Here is a 20,506-nt window from a genome sequence, read left to right as displayed (position 1 = left end):
CAATTATGTAAAACACTTTAATTAAATTCATGTGACAATGTTAAAATAAACATTTAGTTATTTTTAATATTAGTAACATTTTGTTGTGTCGCACATTTACACCATTATATCTAGGAAAGTAAGTATTTCGTATTTATATTGAAGTTAAGAACACGTTTCTTAGGTAATCTGAAGACACGCAACTAAAGCAAGAAAAATACAGGTACAATTTTTGAGTGACAAAGGAAAGCTCGGCGTAGGTACATTCAATAAAAGTTCTATAAATTAATTGCATTTAACATCTCAAAAGGCGTGTTAGACGCGAAGTTATATTTATAATGTCACTTCTAACACAAAACATATTTATGATTGCATCGTCGCTATTTTCGCGACTGCATTGTAACACTAGTGAAATGTTTCGAATGGCCAGCAAGCAATTACGCTAACTAAATGAAAATAAAATATTAAAAACTATATTGGTTACATTTTCTGAATACAATATAAATACTACATTCGAGTTCAAATCGCGTGATAGGCGATTTTTGTAGTTAAATCGAAACGTTTTTGATTATTATTTTCGATCAGTCAGTTGCTTGTCGAGCTAAATAATCAGGGATGATAAAGCGCCTTACAATATTCATACTGGAAATTACCTATCAGTAAAATCGTGTGAAAATTAACCAGCATAACTTCGAAGCGATTTCATAATTGACAATTCCATCAAAAAGTATCGAAACTTAATAAGAAAAAAACTGTATGGAACTTGTTTGAATTTAACACACGACATAAAACAAATACATTATACTAAAATCTAAAATAACCAACGCCATATACATAACAACTAACGCTTTAACCAAAACTGCAAGTCAACATCGGATACCGACAAAAAAAAGGGCTGAATAGTCCACGCGTATGGAAAGAAACCAACCTTAGAGATTGACATTAATTTTACAGATAACCGAGTAAACCATAAAACTCCGACTTTTCAATGTTTTAAATATGTATTTGTAATATACATGTCGGTTGTTCAAGTTTTTTAATAATTGCACTCTAAGTATCGATTTTTCGTGTCGCGAATTCTATTCATATCGTTTCACTATAGTTATACACACTCAACAATGTCGTTCTTACAGCAATGTTAGAACAATGTCAAAGTTCCACAATTTGACTTGATACATATAAAACATAATAGATTGCTAATGTATCAGGTATAAATCTAATTAACATAATTCAACAATTGATTTTTTTAATAGTATTTTTACACAGTCCATTTCCAGTTGCATGGCATTGCTCTACACCTTTTTTCTACAACATTATAGTATGCCAAACATTAAAGATGCCCAGTAAATATCAAATCAAATCAAATCCTATAATGGCATCAAAGTTTTTATACCGAAACATGGCCGTGCAAACGTGGTTATGCACAATACTGCTTGGAGGCAGATAGATAACCTACCCACGTACCTTATCGATAAAAAATCATACGATTAAAATTTTTAATTAATTGGCAAGTTCTGTTTACCTAGAGAAAGTATTACAATCCTTATAAAATATTTCAGTTCTGCATAAGTTTAATCAATCCCAGCGCTTCAGTCATTCAAATCTCTTTGGTAAAACAGTACAAAGCCTCAATAAAATTTGGTAAAATAGATATTTTTATGTTTCTTACACACTTCAACATTATTCCAACGACTGCTTATATTAGGGCATAACGATTACCAAAGCGCATGACGGCTGAAAAACATAAAACTAATATAAGAGAAAATAACAAGTACTTATGACAATCATTTTAGGAAATAGTAAATAAAATATATTTCCAGTTCATTATAAAACGTTACATCGATCCGTATCTTATATTGTTTTACGAAGATAAATAACGATATTATAGATCAGGTGTCCAAAGTATACGTAATACAGACACAGTATAAAGATTAAAATGTCGCCGACGACAAAGACCAACATCATATTCACAGAAGCGAGTGTTGCTCACAATTTATTCCAAAAACCGATCAATCTATTCTATAGTCTTGGCGCCTTTATTGTCTTGACGCTTGCTGTTAACTGTTCATCTTTATACTATGCTATAATATTATTGTTACGCAGAACTTCCACCTGCTAGTTAAAAGATTAGATTGAAAGGGAAGTATATTTTTCAGACTTGTATCTCTGGATATACTTGTATCTCTCTAACACCTGGATAGTGTTCAGTCAATTTAAATGGCGTTCATAGTCTTAATAGAAACATTTTATTTAGCTTTAGTACGTACAATTAATGATTTATCGAAAAATCATGTTAAATACACTCATTCGTGTTTATTTTATATTGTATAACGTATACTAATAATAATATTTATCCAAATTATAGATACGTAACTCTTTGACGCTGATGTCCACACTAGGAATAAGTACTTTAATTTTCATACAAACAATAAATCATTTTCCACTTATCAACTGACCATTTTGTTTTCTTTTTCTTTTTAATATCCATAAATAAGATTGAGGGACGAGTTTAAAATTTTAATCACATTAAATAAAGGTCAATTTGGACCTCATTTCATTGTCTATTTATAAACATAATATTGACTACTGTACCAAGTTCTTGACATTTACCAGCTGATTTAGGCCAGAAAAACACTGTTATGATAAAAAAAAAATCGATTCTTAACAGCCTAAAAACAATATACATTGAAATTGTTCTTCTCTCCTCTAACATGTAAATATTTGAAATCTTTCTGCAACAACTTATATAAGATGTTGAAAAAAAAGGAAAAACTTTTTTATACATTAAAATATTTACTCGTGTAGTAAATATAGTGTATCGGCTGCAAGCATCAATCTGTGCTAAAGACTAGAATGAAAGTACATAAGAAAATTAATGCAGAAGTCTTTTAAATAAGTCTAATATGTGAGGGATGTGACACTACTTTGTACTTTAGCATTTTTAAATAAATATATATTTACCAGAAAATAATTTTGACATCACATCGCACACGAATAAATAAAAAGGAAACAAACACACTACCAACCAACACATATCCATATAGATTCTTAATTATTATGCTCATATCTTTATCAATATATTTTTTTTTATATTTTTTCAACTTGCAACACATATTACATATTTAATAAGTACCAACATTCTGGTGGGGCTGGAATGCGACGGCGACGGCGACCGTTGCGTTACTAACTAGCAACCCCGAGTATTCAATATGAAACATCCATATTAATGAGACGTGTTAAACCGAGGTACAGAACGAATGGCTAGGAAACACGACTCAAAGCTGTTATACACGGTCAATTGAGTTTTGTCAAAATCTGTGCATTATGTTAACTTAGTAATATGGCCACTATGTATATTGTATAGTGCATTATAGTGGTATCAGTGCCAACAGACATCTCGACAACCATTGTAGTTTAAATAAAATGTGTTCATATTACTAACACACTTGACCACATATGAACAGCTTAACACAAAATAAAATATGAATCAACTGGTCCAACGTGAAAATGCAATCAGGGTACAATAAATAAACAGTGTAATGTTAATATACATTCAGTAGTACCTCTCATGGTGCCTCATATCCGGCTAGAAGGACCAAATTGCCACAAATAACATCCGCCCAGGAATGTGCAGTGGTTACACCCCTCGATAACTTAATATGCCATCACTCAGTCTTACATTTCATCAAACTGTACATATACTATATAATATAATATATCCAAAATTACCGCAATAAGCAACAGTTTATAGTGACATTGATACAATATTTCTCGTATATACAATAAAATTTCGCTGAAAACTCACTTTCAATAATTTTAACAGTTGTTAGTGTGGCTTCAAAATATAATATTTGTTATTTACATGATTTGTGATGATTGATGAAAATACAATTTTTGTATTTATGGATATAATTTTATTTCAATATTCCATTACCTTATCCTTTATTTTGCTTTACCGATATTCAAATACCGAAAGTATATATTTAAGTTTGCTGGAAAAAGATTATTGACTTTATTGCACAAACTTTTTTATCATGCAGACTTATAAATTGACACAGGACCCTAAATTAAGAACAAGTCCCAATAAACTATACGCCAATAGATTATTGCTGCTACTGCACTCATTTAAAATGCTTTAAAACTTCAGTAACAACACAACACACTATTGTTGCGTCAGTGTTGCCTGCCAACAAAAAACATATTTTATAGTCTATAATTCGTTTTTTCTTACGTCTCGTTTACGTATGAAAAGTAAGTAAAAACGAATCATATCATAAATTGCCATTCTGTAGCATAATTTTGACGCCACCCACTGTAGCTTTTATTTAATCCCGTAGACTAAATTAAGCATGTATTTGTTTTAACTTTCTTCAATTTTTTACAACAATCTGGCTACAAACAATATTGATGGAGTGGCTATTCATGACTTTTTCATGGTTTACAAACCAATAGACATGCTGATATGACGTTTACTCCTGTAAAACCCATTTCCCTTTGTTCTTCTGGATTTAAAACAGACTGCAGTGCTAATATAGCCAACATAATATTCTTGACAAGCCAGAACGGCCGCGTGGTTTGATTATAATCACCGCTTATTGATACTGCTCGGCCCCGGTACAGCAAGAAACTTGTCATTGGTATAACAACTTTATGTCGTAACGTAAATTTAGATTTGATCAAAAACAATATTTTTGTCGTTTATGTGCGCGCGATGGATCTTCATTATGTTTTGGATTTATATAATGTTTAACTGTAAATGTTGATCATTTTTAAGTTTGTGTTGCGGTAAATAACTGTCACGGAGAATTTAGTTAAATTATTTTTTACCTACAACTTTGTTAAGACAAGGTTCAGTAGGTATAAGGCATAACGCATTTTGTGCGTTATCCCCGAATTTTGTATACTTTACATATCACGCACAAGAAATATGAAAATACTGTGTCATAGGCATTACCGCTTAACTTAGCAAATTAATATTGTTTCGCGTTAATGTTTACGTTCAACTATATTAATTTAGTTCTCGTGAGTGTTTTCCTTATACCCTGGGTATCTCCTTAAGAATTTACTTAGTATTTTTTAAAACCGAAATATTTTGCTCTGCTGTACTGGAGCGATGCAGTACAATAAGTGATGAATTTAAGGTGTACACATACGTTTTTTGCCATAAAGCATTATCCTCCTGAACATTCATATTAAAAATTCCTATTAATTAACTTCCTTATTAATTTCCTATAAGGATACATCCTGACAAATAAACAGAAACGTGCACGCCGCACGGTGCCGTTTTATCTCCAAAGAGAGGAATAAACTCCCATACAATATAAACTACTGTATAATAGCAGGAAAACAAATTGAAATATGAAAACACTTTCGCACGGTGGGGAATCTTGTAGCTATGTGGTAACGTACAAAAATCCCCCACCACACAGTAAAGTGAGTTTAGTATGTCAGTGTAGCTATACGAAAACAAAAATAAAATCCCCGCCGCGCGATAGTGTGTTTTGGACGTTAGTGTAGCTACAAGGTAACGTATAAAAAATCCTTACCACGCTGTAGCGTACAAAAGTTGTTTGCCGACTATACATTCCCTAAACCAACAAACAATGCATTTTTCGTACCAACTAATGACAACATGCGCTGCACGGTCTTATTGGTAAGGATCACCATCAAAATTTTAAAGTATCGATAAACTTCAAATTATAAACAACGCAACACCTTGAGACATTTGATAAAACATATACCAATAAATACACTATAAAAAAAATTATGGCAAAAATCGTATGCGAAAAGATATTGATATGGAACAGCCTTGGATTAAACTATTGATTCGATTAATTTCCATACACTAGCTATATTGTGGAATGCCATGAACACTGTGTTGAATAAAATTGTCTGTAATTATGTTCATAAGCCTATGTTGTGGCCCTGACGTTCACTTTGACGCCTTTTTATTACCCTAATTGGTTTATTAACGGCGTCTAGGGTCGGGTAATACAAGTTGTAAACGTATAATCTTGTCATGCTCTGCCTTTGTTAGAAATCAATTACCTCAAAAGCAATAGTGATTGTTTGGATTAAGTTTTCTGCATTTAGATATATTAAAATCGATTACAGATCAAGCTCTGCTTCACTAATATCTCAACATTTCATTCGAATTACAATTCGCTAACAATCGGTTTGCTGTTGCAGACCGTATATACAGACGTTAAATTTGATATTTTTTGTAATAACAAAAATTAGCTATATCAAATACTACGAGACGGATTCCCACGTAAGGCTAGCGTATCCCACCACGGCCACAATCAAAATTCATTAAAACTAACGCTTAACGAGAGTACAGAATGTGAGGATGCAGCATAGCATCTTTACGCAAATCGCTTTAAATCTTATTTTAATAACCTTAGATTATATTTTTTTAACACTGTATAAACATTTCAATAGAATCAATGAAATATAAATGCTAAGATCATCACCATAAGATTCAAACTAATTTTGTATACATACGAAACTGTCATCCTGTCCTCTCGCTTACCGTCAGGGCTTAGTATAAAAACTAACATGTACGTGGCAGCGTGTCCAGTGTCTATTGGTCCTTCTTGTCCTCTGTCTGTCCGCTGGTGGAGGTGTCCGCCTCTTCTGGTTCCTCGTCGGAGTAATTCCTGGGCTCCTCGCCGGGTCGCAACAGTCGACCTACCAGGTCGTATTGCTCTGCAATTTACAATAGCTATAGTTAATGGTTATGGTGGAGTATTTCGTCTGCTCTAATAAATTGCTTTTCCGATTAAACTTTCAGGTAAAATGAAAAATCGCTGTCTGTTCATGGTCATGGACACATTTTAATACATCCTTCTTTATCATGAATTAGCTATCTCTGCTTAAAAAAACTCTGTTCTAATTTTAAATGAAATTTATTATAAAGAAGAAATTCTCATGTTTCCATATTCAATTGATTAACTGTCGCGAGCGGTTATGGTGAAATATCGTATTATTGCACTTTGTGCAGGTTTACTAAATAATGCTTGCATACTTTTGTAAAAATGTGCTCAGTTTACATAATAAAATTCTTAATGCTTTATAAATTGAATTCCATCTAGACATGTGATATCATTTACAACTACGCAGCACTGGGTTTCTCACGTGTACCAATAAACGACGACATCTTTACTACCCAATTAAAATTTTGAATCTAACCTTTTTTCATAAACTGAAACTAATTTGACTACAAATTAGGGAATTGAATTGTACGTACGTATTACACATAAATCTATCTATATAAACTCATAATTATTTAAGACTAAGTTCATCGTCTGTAGTAAACTAAGTTATATAAACTGACTGGTTAAGTAAAACACCGCGTGTATATTTAGATATACTGGTGTAATTACTAATATATAACAAAGATAAAATAGATTAGTTCTACGAGAATTGTATCTCGATTAATGTATCCGATATGGCAATGGGTTCGCATTCTATTACATCGTCGTACCAAAATTTAATTTAATTCTTCTAGTTGGCTCCAATCTTTATTAGACAGGGAGTCCAGAACGGGACATAGATGGCTGATTGACTTATTGGAAATTGAAACTACTCGAACCCAACGAATTTCTAGAACCTTCATCAGGTTGTTTGCCTCCTGATAAGAGCAATTTGATGCCGTAAAAAAAAAACAAATAACAATCTAAAATAAATGCAGTGTTAAAATGTGTTCATGTTGTTTTCATTAAGTATATCAGTTCAATGCTAAGTTCAACGCTACTAGCTTTGACTGTTAAATACTCTGCATATTATCACTATGGCATATTAATCAGTGTTACAGGTGGGTGTGGTATGTGATAAGAATATATTCCTGGCTGCACACTCTGTCGAGCGATAAACATATTATTATTCCGATTACTGCTTATCTTCCTGTTTACAACTGCAACGAAATTGCAAAACAAAAAAAATGCGTGAATATTAAGCAAGGGGCTTTTATTAAATAGGCCCATTGCTAATGTATGTTTGTATGTATTTTTTGTTTTGTGTGTAATAAATTAATAAATAAGTATAGACTTCGGATTATATGCATTTGCATATTTGCCTACGTAAATGCATAAAACGCTACATTTATGGTGTTGTTGCATATTTTGAAAATTTTGATAGTGTATATAATCCCATGTCTACTTGTGTGTACAGCCCAGTGCTTCTGTGTGAAGCAGGGACAATACTGGTGCTATGTTATGGTTAAAGGAAATTAAAAACAGTATTGTGTTCCTAGGTTAGAACAGTTTTAACATATTATTGTGGTCTAGGGAGAAGTAGGTACTACATTATTAAAATTCTGTGGATTTTTACTAATTTATATGCACTAATCATGGATGTCATTTGTCAACAAACAACCTTCTTGTCTTTAAGTAGTAGTATAATTTTTTTTTTGCATATTTTCCATATACCTGCACACTACAGCGAGTCCTCTTTTTAAATATCATTAAAATATCTTTTCAGCTGTTTATCCATACAATATCTTACAAATTCATTATTACATTTATTATTATCATGTTTGATTAATGTATAAATATCCACATTATTCTGATAACATCATTATTTATTATTTACTAATTTACCTGTTGTTTTTATTGATAAAATAAGTAATCAAGTACAGTATACACAACTTAAACACTTCTTATATTTTGTTTTTAATCTGGGCTACACCAAAATTATGTGAAAACGAGACAAAAATATGTAATTCATTTCAATGTTATCAACACATTGGAGAATGTTAGTATGCATATAGTCAGGAGCTTATTTCTGTAAATTGCCATAGCATTATACGCCTAGTAAAATATATACAGGATTTGTTAAGTCTTGGTTTATAGTCTAATCTACTTGTTTTATTATAACTATCTTACTAATAAACTTTTTGTTTATTTCAGATAGTATATTAGTATCTATTATCTTAAATATTTGAGAAAATATAATATGAATCTAGCAATGACATAATACAATGGTACTATACTATTAATAAAACTGTATTGTCATACAAGTTACGACACAAGAGCACACAAGTAATTATACAGTTACGAGGCTAGGTGACCTCAGAAAAAATTAATTACCTCTGAACTGGGCCTCCCACTCTTTCACTGACTCCATTTCCATTAGATTCAGGTCACTGAGGTCGTCATATTCTTTATCTGATGATTTAAGTGAGAATGTTGCTAGTCCTCTTGATGCATCTTTGCCACCAAATGCTGCATATGGACCCCCTGAATAGAGATCAAAGAGTTCAGGAATATTCATATTTACTGACAGGCAAATTTATACTTACATTACACACACACACACATTACATTATGTATCTCAATGAGTAAAATAATGAAAGGAAAAGAAATTTGCGTGGGTATATTCTGAGAAAGGTAGTGGCATCATAAATGAATCATAAATATTATTTAAATAATCTTACAAGCCTCCTATGTGTCATGATAAAGTCTTAAAAACAGATAACTTCATAACTTTCATGTTTAAAAATTACAACCCTCACAATCCTACACTTATTTAAAATTACATTAAATTTATAAATTTTTTTTTCATCATATAAATTTTATTAGTTTTATGTTGTTTAAGTATCTGATTTACATAAAAAATATATTTCATTAAAACCACATTTAGGTCAATACATTAGGCTTTATGTTACAGTTTTCTATAACTTGTTTTACAATTTGTTTACATTAATGTTCCAATGAGAATGATAAGCAAAAAAATGTAACATTTTCTGTTAATGCTGGTAATTTAAATTTCTTGGTCTGTTATCATTGTTTACCAAAATAAAACACTTTGGTGTTGTAATTATGCCTTATTAGACTTATCATTTTTATGACTTGTTTGTCCACTATCAAGTGTGATTTGGTGAACAGGAATTATATTAGTCTTGCTGATATTTAGAAAGTAATTTCTAAATATCATAATTTTTTTTTATATGATTGCAGAAGTTATAGATTCATAATATCCTGCTAAAACATGTCCCTTTTGAGATAAGGCTCTGATCCTTCACCAACTAAATACAATAAATAATATAACCAGTGACATATAACAGCAAAAGATAAAATGCAGTGTGAATGAATAATTAAATGAGTCACTAGTGTCAACTCTATTTATAAACAGCGGCGCAACTGCACTCACCGGGCCCGTAAAAGCGGCGTCCCCGTGTTACATCGAATATCCACGAGTTGACCGCAAGCAACACTCTTCCGTCCGGCTGCGTGCCATCGTACTGTCGGAGTTCTGCGACAGTCATGTCTTTGCGGATCTTCGGCAATTGTAACACCGGCGCATCAACCGGCGCCTTTGTGAACTTCTTGAATATTTTATACACCAACACACCGATAATCAAAGTCAGTAACAAGTTTATAGGACTAAATATGATATCGTTTACGATACTCAAACTACCGGAACTCTCCACTTCTGGGGTCTTCGTATCTGGTGCTGAAGCCATTATTAGCACGTCTCGTCTGTTTCACGGGGTTTTGTTATTGTATAAATTTTAGAAAAGTATCGCCATTCGCCGATGAAAAATACTAAAATCACTGACGTCAGCGTTCTATCAGTGCTACCAGAATAGGGTTGATAATATGAACGTATTTTTTCTTATAGAGTATCGATAATTCTTATTGTTTTAGATTTATAAAAATATAGGAGGTTTACATCTCTTATAGCAGCATTATAGTCAAAACCATCACTGATTCTTAAAAATTTACTAAGAACAGAACAAATTCTAGTACTATACATAGATTCGTCAAATAATGTAATGTAAGATACGATAATAGTTCTTAATTTTGAATCTTTTTAAAATTTTCCACCTGGGACACTGACATATTTTGAACAAATTATACTCTGAACAATATTTTTTTTTGTTTTTTTTACATATTATGAATAAAAGTAAATATCGATATTCCTAATATTTCCCACACCTAGGGCTGTCAAGATTCAAATCATGCTTGCACATAGGGTTGCTAGTTTTCTTTTTATTTTTGTGTAATTAAATCAGATAGGTACATATATAACAATTAGAGGCTATTATTGAGGCTACATGTCAAGTTAAAATTGTTTATTTTTTAATTCAAAACCTTTTAAAGCTAGGGGATAAATCCGATTGATAGGAATCCTTCTCGTGCTTGACATAGTAGCCGGCTAATATGACAGTTGTGCGAAACACGCGAAATTGAACCTTATTAAGACAATGACATTTTTAGTGTTGTGGCTAATATATAGTGCATAGCATTTTAACAAATAGCTATCGTTATATGCACAGAGTAACTTGCATAAATGATCTGATATAACTTTCCAGTACACTAACGCATTAACTGTAAATTTACAACAATTACAACTACAATAAAAATAACTTTATTGCAAAAAAAATAACAGAGAAATAATAACATTAAGAAATACTTAGGTAATTAAAATTTGTATATATCTTTTTGTGAGATACCGTTAGTCACTGCATGCTAGTGCGAGCTGTGTGAATTAATAATATAGAATGAAATATAGGTAGCCCATAGCGCGCTAGCTATAGATGTCTTGACAACACTAGATTTAGTCAAATATCAATTCAATTGGCTGACAATTGACATTTGTCAAATATCAAGTCTCGGCATTATTAGTGTTGATGCGGCAATTTTGTAATAAAATAATTTAATAGTTTTTGTGTATTATATTAAAGTAATATTTTACGATAATGTTAGATTAATAAGCATTTATATTATAGTGAGAATATTGTATTTGTTTGGTATTTAATTTATGTGTGAGGTAAAAGAAGAGTTGAAAATGAAGGAACACCGTCCTGATTTATGTTCGAGATATATCAAGATATTTATCGTCGTTTCTTGTTACTGGTAATTAATTTATCTCACTATTGGTGAACCATTTTGTTACTTCCTTTCGTGTACTAGATAAGGATTATATACGTGGCGGCATTTATAAAATATCTATTTTCATATTTGCTACCACCTTCTGCGTGGAGTTATCCCGCCCTGATTTCAGAGTCCTTCTTTCCATGGCTATGTACCAAAACATTAAAAAAAAGCAAAGGCTTTGTTTCGATTGATGAGATAATAGTATGTATTCAGATGCACGACTATACATGCAATTGTTAATTGCCTTCCATATATAAAGATAGCCCTATCTTATTATAAAAACACAATCAGCTATGAATTGCTGGTCTTAAAGTTCCATCTCTACCTCAGTCTCAATTAACCTAATTTTGCTTTAAATTTTTATATAATGCACAATCCTTAAAATTAATGTTTCATCTACAATTAGTGTTGTAAGTTAATAATACTAAATTATCCTAACTACTATCATACTAATAGGCATATAAGGCAATAGACATATAATCACATACAAAAAATTATCAATCTATCTTAAAACAATCTTGAAAACACATCAGATCAGAACAATTCTTATGTCAGTTATTGTTTATTTCAGGATAGTTTCAATAGCAACAGTGTTTGTAAACAAAACCCTGCTGAGCAGTCAGTCGGTGGCCCTCGAGGCTCCTCTGTTCATAACATGGTTCCAATGTGTGGTGTCGTTCACTATATGCTACAGCTTGAGCAAGTCTGGTGGGATACCGAAAGTGTTCACATTCCCCTCAGGCACTCCTTGGAACATTGAGGTTGTGAGAAAGGTATGTGATGATAAGTGTATATTGATGGGCAAAAGGCAAATTGACTTAGCAACATTTTTTTGCAGCACTAAGTTTCATAAATATCTAAAATCAACACTTTTTTATATGTTTTTTAAACTAGTTAAATTTTACTGAAAAAACATTTTGCTTAAGTAAGTGAATTAGTCTTGCTAGCGTCAATGTATATGTTTTTTAATGTAGATGTTCCATGGAACTTATTTCAGAAAATTACAATGCATCTATTTAATAATAATTCCTACATCAACCAGATGTAGGCCTATTTTTGTTTTAACCCTAAAATAAACTAAAATAGATGATTTTATGTTTTCCCAGTTAAAATTTCTAGCTTTGGTTTAACAGATACTGTGCAAAACTTGATTCCATCATTAAATTATAATCAAGTATTATCTATCAGTGATAAGATATTTAAAATTAGTTCCTCACATGTTGCTGATAAAGCCAGGCTCAAGGCATATATTAATAGCAATATGCATGTAGTATAGTACAATAATAATTTAATCTCCTAATCTCTAAGAACCTATGTAGAAATAAGAGCAAGAATTACCTTGACAAAATATGCTAGTAATTATACGAAATGTTTTTTTACATTAAATCAAAGATTCTTTGATGGATGGATGTATATGATACTAGTATGTGAAAAATTTTGCAAAGTTTGCTTAAGAAAAAGATAGGGGGTTATTAGTTATTGCAACCAAAATTATACTGACATTGTGGATGTAACTCAATAGTAGTAATTATTAGCTTGGTTCTAATGGTTCTTGTTATAAAAATCAAAACAAAACAGTCATTTTATAAGGTAGCCATGTCCATAGAAATTGCACTAACACAAGTATAAACAATTTTGTAATGAAATTGGCATGATATTGATTTTTATGTTATCTTATCAAATGTTTCAATGGTACAGTAAACTACATATTTTTAATTACATTTATATGATTTGACCTTCAATTGCTTTATCATTTAAAATTGTAGCTGTGTTGGATAACTTAGTAAATCCCCATTATTATTGGATTTTTTTTTTAATATTTAGTATCTAAACTTGCTATTTTTTGTTGGATACATTGCTAACCTTACAGGTTGAAATGGGAATTGAGAGTAGCAATTTTTTTTACCTATCCTTGTAAGATACACCTAATTTAATGTTCTACATATATGGTATTCTACTGTCATTCACTATTTAATCCAATAACAATTCTGTTATCATTGTGTAATGTAGGTAACATTATCTAGTTGCAAGTATTTCTAAAATGTATGCACATTTGTACAGCTGTTTCCATTGTGAAATGATAGAATGAGATGTAAATTAATGCATCCTTGCCTGAATTATTAAACCTAGCTGATGGGCTTTATAATACCTTGTAAACGTTTTTAAATGCAAAGTGCTTAATTATATGTAAAGCCTCTAATTTAGTTTTTATTGTGCAGTATTAAATACTCATAATTGGTCTCAACTGTAGACATGTACTGTGGTTGAGACTCTTTTAAATGCAGTTACAATTTCTTTTAACTTTTTGATTGCACTTGATAAAAATACTTTATTTTTCAGGTGGTGCCTCTATCTGTTATGTTCACTCTAATGATAGCGACAAACAACTTATGTTTAAAATATGTAGGGGTGCCTTTCTATTATGTTGGGAGGTCGTTGACAACAGTATTTAATGTGGTGTTTAGCTACATCTTGTTAGGACAGACTACATCATATCGGTGTATATTGTGCTGTGGGTTTATCATTTTCGGATTCTATCTTGGTGTCGACCAAGAGAGTTTGTTAGGTAAGTTCTTTAAATACTTTTTAATACAAAAACATCAAATATTTTCTCTAAGGTCATATTATGTATTACAAAATTTATCTTACTCATCTTTTTTATAAATACGAATTTGTGAAAATATTTGTATGTTTTTTAAAAGTAAACGCATCAATCGCTGCGCGGATTTGGATGGAATTCCGCCTACGGACAGAGCATGTGTTGAATTAAAGTATCGGTTATTTTTTTATCCCAATATTTTGCTTCCGTGGTAAATATTTGAATTTGTAATTTGATTTTTTATATAGATGGCGCTGTGGTTCGCTACAGTGATTCAGTAGCGGATAGGCTTTGTACACGAACGAAGCCCCAAGCAACACCTAGTTGTCTAATAATTATACTAATTTTGTATTCATTCTCCTAATTGCAGTAAAAGCGAGAAAATTAAATGACAAAAAAAATATTTAAATGTGTATTTTTCAGGATCCTTCTCACTGATTGGTACGATATATGGGGTAATCGGCTCGTTAATGCTGTCTCTATATTCAATCTTTACGAAAAAAGTACTGCCCAGTGTAAACCAAGAAGTGTGGTTGTTGTCATACTACAATAATGCTTATTCGATCTTCCTGTTCCCTCCATTAATAATGCTCAACGGTGAACTATCAGCACTGCGGAATTATAACAACTTTGACAGTACATATTTTTGGTTCCAAATGGTAATTGGGGGCATTTGTGGATTTGCTATTGGATATTTTACATCATTACAGATAAAGGTTTGTATCGTTGTTTTTTTTTTTAATGAGTAAATGAAAAGAGATATGAGTGGAAAATATCTAACATTATTACACCACTTTTTTTTACTTTTACAATAAAACAAATTAGAGTTCCCAATTGTTTTGCAATTTCATTTGTAAAATTAACGCCGGTAATGTGTAAAAAAACATATAATATATATTTTTTAATATTTTTAGGTGACATCGCCGCTCACTCATAACATATCCGGTACAGCAAAAGCATGCACGCAAACAGTAATAGCGACCCAGTGGTACAACGAATCTAAAAATACGCTTTGGTGGACGTCAAACGTTATTGTCCTAGCCAGTTCAGCTCTCTACGCGAGGTTTAAACAAGTTGAAATGGAAGAAAATTCCAGAAAACCTATACCTGAAGAGAAACAAAGTTTAGTGTGATTTATTAGATAATTATAGATAATTTCATCCACGAAGACGCGCCCCACTACTCTCCATTGTAGTGTGTGTGATCAGCATGAGTGCACACGGCAAATACGATGGATAGCATCGGGGAAAGTGCTTGGATCAATTCCCTTACGACATCCCGCAACACCCTCGCTCAAAAGGTGGTAGGGCGCGTCTCAGTAAATGAAATGACCTATAGGATATGTGATGTTCAAAAATTCCTAATTATATAATGTGTAGTGGGCCAAGCACTAGTACTTGAACATTTTTTTATATCTTTATACACAGATTATTGGTAAAAAAGTGTTTAACATTTTTTATAATATACGATTGTTGTTTTCATTTATTACTAATTTTAGAGTGACAAATAATAAATTATTATGTATTTATTAAAACAATTTAAACATGCCATTTACTGCTAGTGCCTGGTGTATAAGTCTGTGTGGTGTGTAAGTCTGTGTATGACATGTATATATATTTGTTGAAATAAGTGAGTATTTTCTTGACTGACAAAATCCATTTTTGCCATTAAAATATGTTAAAAGGTTTTTTTTTACTTTTAGTGGCATTCAGTCACAAATAATATTACAAATTACTATGATAAGTGTGAAATACATTATAGAATGTATGTAATTTTATCTATTAAGAAAGTATGTTGTGTCTTAAATATATTTATTGTAACATATTTTAATTACTTTTGTGTACATAGATAAACAATTGTAAGTTGACGTAACAGAGATGATTCTTATCAAACTCCTATTGATTTTTTTAAATAATTATATTAATTTAAACTTCGTAGCCGTAATCGATAATTTTCTTGATCTTCCGGCACAAGTCTACTTAGCGTTGTGGCCAAATGAAAAATTTGTGAAATATTCTTGTCTTAGATTATCACCATTTTCGCGGTGGCAGGCATCAATAAATAATCTTATAACTCTGTTATAATTGGTTGAAAACCAAATTTAGTTTCCATTTCATTATAAGAAAAAGCCTCAGTTATTAGTATGGTAAGAGCATAATAAACTTCTTTTTGTTAGACATCCTTGATATAGATATTTTTTTATTTATGTGTGTGATATAAGGTACATATTGTATTTACTATGCATTTGTATATTTATTTGTTTTTAGTAAATAGTATAATTTTATAATAATATAATTGTTGTAATAAATAAAATACGATTTGTAATAATAATTGTTAGTTATAATATAAAAAGACAGTTACAAAGGAAGAAGAAATTTTGACAGGCAATAGCATGAAGTTTGCACGTATTGTAATTTTCTCTACCTAACAGTTTGTCTATATGCACATGAGACAAAGACGTAGCCATTTTGTTACAAAAATTTTATTTGTAACACCTAAAAATCAGAAATGACTCGCGAACTAACTTAACTGATTACTACCGGAATCACTATTATTATTATATTACTTTATGAGACATTCTGGGCCCATAACCTGTTGTAATAAATAAAATACGATTTGTAATAATAATTGTTAGTTATAATATAAAAAGACAGTTACAAAGGAAGAAGAAATTTTGACAGGCAATAGCATGAAGTTTGGTTCCACAAGGTTTATGTCTACATTCCAATAATAATAATACCACCCCTGTATTATATACTGTCCCCTACTGAGACGGTTCAGGCCAGGCAATGGAGATCAGCCATTTACACAGTAATACACAGGTGCACTCTCTGTTCCTTCACTCTCATAGTCCGGTGAGACAATAATCCGACAAGACCGGAGACAGATCAGGCGCAGGATCAACGGCTTTACGTGCTTTTAAACCAATCATAATACGTAATTTGTAATCATGTCAATATACTGTTTCTGATTGGTTCATTTTCGCGATGGATCGAAAATTAGTTGATTGGGATTGTTTTTGTAAAATGGCGCTTAGTAAACGTTGTGTGCTTCGAATAGATCGTGGATGAATGTGAAATGTATATAAACAATTTGGAACTTTTTTTTTAACACATAAGGTAAAATAGTATCAGTTGCCCGAAAATTAGTAAAGTTTGCGTATTTTATTCTAGCTATATGATTTAAAAGTATTCATTTGAGTTATTGCGATCGCAATTTTTATTCAAATGCGGTACTTCGTCGTAAGTCAGTGTAAAAATTATGATTAATGTAAGTCTGACCTATTTCCATATTGGTGATTCATACATTCATACAAATTCATTGCGTGTTGTCATCAATAATGACGTATAAAAATATAGTGTTGTAATTATTTAACGACGTATACCAAATATGTCCAGTGCCGACTTATAAGTGTGCTATTACAATTTTATTATTTTGTTTAGTCGAATTTAAATATTGTGGATCGACGCGTGATCTTAAAAGTTTAGATAGATAACGTTTTATATTATTATATTTAGTTGATACTAAGTTGTTGGATTCTTCTGGATCCATAGTGTGATCATATAATTCTATGCCATGTAATATGTTCCAGTTTATAATAAACGAGGTGTTATTAAACCCTACCCATTCTGTATATCTATATCTTTTTGTCCTTATGCTGTAACCCATTATTGTTATGTCTTTCAGACGAGGTTTATCGGAGTTTTTTTGAGGACAGACTCTCGGTCTAGGATACTGACTGATCGCGAATATTTCGCCACAAATATTTTGCGTTGCCTTCATTAAAGGTACCAAACTTTTACCCTCGAAGCATAATATTGACTTGTCCTGGTGGGTGCACTCAGGGATATCCTTTTGTATTCCAGAAAGTTCGACTAATGTTGGGAATAAATCGATTAGTTCTACGGGCACATTCACTTTGCTGTGCGGTAGACCAGGAGCTGAGATTATTAATGGAACACGTAAAGCCACTTCGAAGTTGCTGTATTTTGCCCATAGACCATTTTCGCCCAAAGACCAACCTGAAATAGATAATTTTTTATTATATGTGTAAAAAGTATTATCGATAATCGTATTGAAATACTTATCGTAATGAAAGTATTAGAAAGTAATGGATAAAAATTTTTGTTGTCTCAATCATATAAATTATTTGGTACATAGGTTCAGGCAAATTCGTTTATCAAATTGTAAGCCAATGACCTTAAATCCCGCCTTCGTAATATGCTAATTGTTTTGACTAATACAGTAAGAATGTAGGAAACGCACCATGGTCACTTGTCAGAACCACTACCGTTTTCCTCAAGTCCACGTATTGCATTAGAACACCAATCAGGTCGTCAACATACATGGCGGCGGCGTAGTAACTTTGCCTGATTTTTAAAGTCCATTCTTGGGGCATGAGGCCCATAGGAAAAGATATGTTGAGCCGCTTAATGTCATCTCTTTGGCGAACATCAGTCCACGGATGCCAGGAGACGATAGGCATCTGCTTCGGCATGAAGGCCATCTTAGGTGGTTTTACTTTATCTATTGGTATTTTTTCTGTACACAAATAAAAACTTCCTGTACATCGGAAAGGATGTTAAGTTGGTATAGATTGTTAATAATATTGATGATAAACATTGCCTTATCACATTAAATCAATATCAGGTTTATCTTATAATGGAAAATGAATGTAAAATATATAAGTACCTACAAGTAAGGTACCTTTATGACGCGTGTTGTGCATTGCGAGCATGCCAGATCGTATTTCACAAATAAATCAGTAAGTACCTACCCAAGTATTGCTTTGGAAACTTTAAAGGAATGTGAGGTTTATAAAATCCGACAGCCAGTAGATAAGGTTTGCTACTGTTTCTTGTCTTCAGTAAGTTTACTGCGTAATCCAAACTTTGTAAGTCCGGCAATGATTTCCCTGGTTGTTTCATCACTGTTACTGGACATACTAGGTTGCTTTGCAACTTTTTAGTAACCTTGTCTTTGCAAACCGGGGCGTCTTTGTATTTTTCCGTTGGCGGATGGTAAGGATATTGCGACCAACTGTAAGGGTAGTCGTCTGTAAAATTCGAACTTTGCCCAGGATGGAAGATTTTACCAACGGAGTAAGTATCATAGTCATTTTCTTTGAAAAACTGAGGTATAGTGGTATAGTTGCCAATCGTATCCCGCCAATAAGAATAGAAATCGTACAGTCTTATGGAGTCAGGACGACGACCGGTCAGCATGGAATTTCTGCTTGGAGCACAGAGAGCTTGCTGAAAGCAATGATCGAAAAATAAGGCAATTTAAATCAATCATTTTCTGTACAGGTTTACCTTATAAGGTAGTAAAACTTAATGCCATCATCTTGATTATAACTTACCTGAGCGTACGCTTGTTTAAATATAACGCCTGAAGAAGCCATATTGCTTAAATTTGGCAAAGGTACATTTTCGTCTACAAGATGGCGCAAGTCGTCAATGAAAATCAATAAAACGTTTTGTCTAGTAACATAAGCCTTTGTAATTACATTTCTAATGAACACTGCAACGAATATAATAATAATCGGGTGGTAAGTGCATTTATAATGCATTTCATTGATTTTTAATTGTATATAAAGTACCTTGAACTTAGAAGTGTTGTCAGTTTACTACTTTCAATTAGAGCCTTAAAATATTGTTTTATTATTCACACTTATTTAATTAATTTACGTAAAATTATAACAAATGGATTAAAGTTACTATTCTACTATGTAATCTCATTTTCTAAAGCGTAGATTTATAAAAAATATACTTTAGTCAAACAAAATACCACATCTTCTTATCTTTTTTGAGTGAATGGGAACGTTACAGTAGAAGACGTACAAAGCTTATGAAAAACAGAAGCGACGATTCAATATAATAAATACCTAATTAATCATTGTGTTTCATAAATTATGCGAATAGTAAAAATATAAAGGAATCAATAAAAATAATATTTCATTAGGTAGGTAGGTATTCAATTTGTGGACCGTACTAATAAGTATGTTTTAAAACAATCATTGCATACGTATTTTTTATAACGTCAA

At 31.8% G+C, this 20,506-nt stretch overlaps 3 protein-coding genes across 6 annotated transcripts; 1 reads left to right on the top strand and 2 right to left on the bottom strand.

Annotated features, from left to right (window-relative positions):
* Positions 1 to 6: 6 nt before the first annotated feature.
* On the bottom strand, positions 7 to 10,711 carry LOC115451145 (membrane-associated progesterone receptor component 2). The gene is made up of 3 exons (XM_030179360.2): positions 10,132 to 10,711; positions 9,069 to 9,218; positions 7 to 6,687 (listed from the first exon to the last, which is right to left on the bottom strand). The coding sequence occupies exons 1-3, from the start codon at positions 10,442 to 10,444 to the stop codon at positions 6,563 to 6,565; spliced, it is 588 nt and encodes a 195-aa protein (XP_030035220.1). The 5' UTR covers positions 10,445 to 10,711; the 3' UTR covers positions 7 to 6,562.
* An 853-nt stretch (positions 10,712 to 11,564) lies between these two features.
* LOC115451147 (GDP-fucose transporter 1) lies at positions 11,565 to 16,751 on the top strand. The gene is made up of 5 exons (XM_037441290.1): positions 11,565 to 11,840; positions 12,433 to 12,634; positions 14,202 to 14,427; positions 14,884 to 15,176; positions 15,375 to 16,751. Exons 1-5 carry the CDS (start codon positions 11,746 to 11,748, stop codon positions 15,591 to 15,593), a joined length of 1,035 nt encoding a protein of 344 aa, XP_037297187.1. The 5' UTR covers positions 11,565 to 11,745; the 3' UTR covers positions 15,594 to 16,751.
* Positions 16,752 to 17,075: 324 nt separating this feature from the next.
* LOC115451146 (iduronate 2-sulfatase) lies at positions 17,076 to 20,174 on the bottom strand. 4 transcript variants are annotated; one of them, XM_037441289.1, is made up of 5 exons: positions 20,063 to 20,174; positions 19,823 to 19,983; positions 19,238 to 19,715; positions 18,727 to 19,023; positions 17,076 to 18,482 (listed from the first exon to the last, which is right to left on the bottom strand). In XM_037441289.1, the coding sequence occupies exons 2-5, from the start codon at positions 19,862 to 19,864 to the stop codon at positions 17,866 to 17,868; spliced, it is 1,434 nt and encodes a 477-aa protein (XP_037297186.1). In that variant the 5' UTR covers positions 19,865 to 19,983; positions 20,063 to 20,174; the 3' UTR covers positions 17,076 to 17,865. The 4 variants fall into 4 exon arrangements, with proteins under 4 accessions (XP_037297186.1, XP_037297185.1, XP_030035221.2 ...); XM_037441288.1 differs by having other exon boundaries at positions 19,823 to 20,097; XM_030179361.2 differs by having other exon boundaries at positions 18,727 to 19,002; positions 19,823 to 20,095.
* Positions 20,175 to 20,506: the final 332 nt, after the last annotated feature.

Source organism: Manduca sexta, chromosome 22 (assembly GCF_014839805.1).
Source record: "Manduca sexta isolate Smith_Timp_Sample1 chromosome 22, JHU_Msex_v1.0, whole genome shotgun sequence".
Classification (NCBI taxonomy): domain Eukaryota; kingdom Metazoa; phylum Arthropoda; class Insecta; order Lepidoptera; family Sphingidae; genus Manduca; species Manduca sexta.
This window is presented reverse-complemented; position numbering and strand designations above follow the sequence as displayed.

Coding starts and splice junctions, on each gene's coding strand:
- LOC115451145 (XM_030179360.2), bottom strand. CDS start 10,444: ATGGCTTCAGCACCAGATACGAAGACCCCAGAAGTGGAGAGTTCCGGT. Junction 9,219..10,131: donor ACGCCGCTTTTACGGGCCCG/GTGAGTGCAGTT, acceptor ATCTCTATTCAG/GGGGTCCATATGCAGCATTT. Junction 6,688..9,068: donor GTGGGAGGCCCAGTTCAGAG/GTAATTAATTTT, acceptor TGTAAATTGCAG/AGCAATACGACCTGGTAGGT.
- LOC115451147 (XM_037441290.1), top strand. CDS start 11,746: ATGTGTGAGGTAAAAGAAGAGTTGAAAATGAAGGAACACCGTCCTGAT. Junction 12,635..14,201: donor ACATTGAGGTTGTGAGAAAG/GTATGTGATGAT, acceptor TTTATTTTTCAG/GTGGTGCCTCTATCTGTTAT. Junction 15,177..15,374: donor TTACATCATTACAGATAAAG/GTTTGTATCGTT, acceptor TAATATTTTTAG/GTGACATCGCCGCTCACTCA.
- LOC115451146 (XM_037441288.1), bottom strand. CDS start 20,032: ATGCATTATAAATGCACTTACCACCCGATTATTATTATATTCGTTGCA. Junction 19,716..19,822: donor TTAAACAAGCGTACGCTCAG/GTAAGTTATAAT, acceptor CATTGCTTTCAG/CAAGCTCTCTGTGCTCCAAG. Junction 18,483..18,726: donor GGTTCTGACAAGTGACCATG/GTGCGTTTCCTA, acceptor TATCTATTTCAG/GTTGGTCTTTGGGCGAAAAT.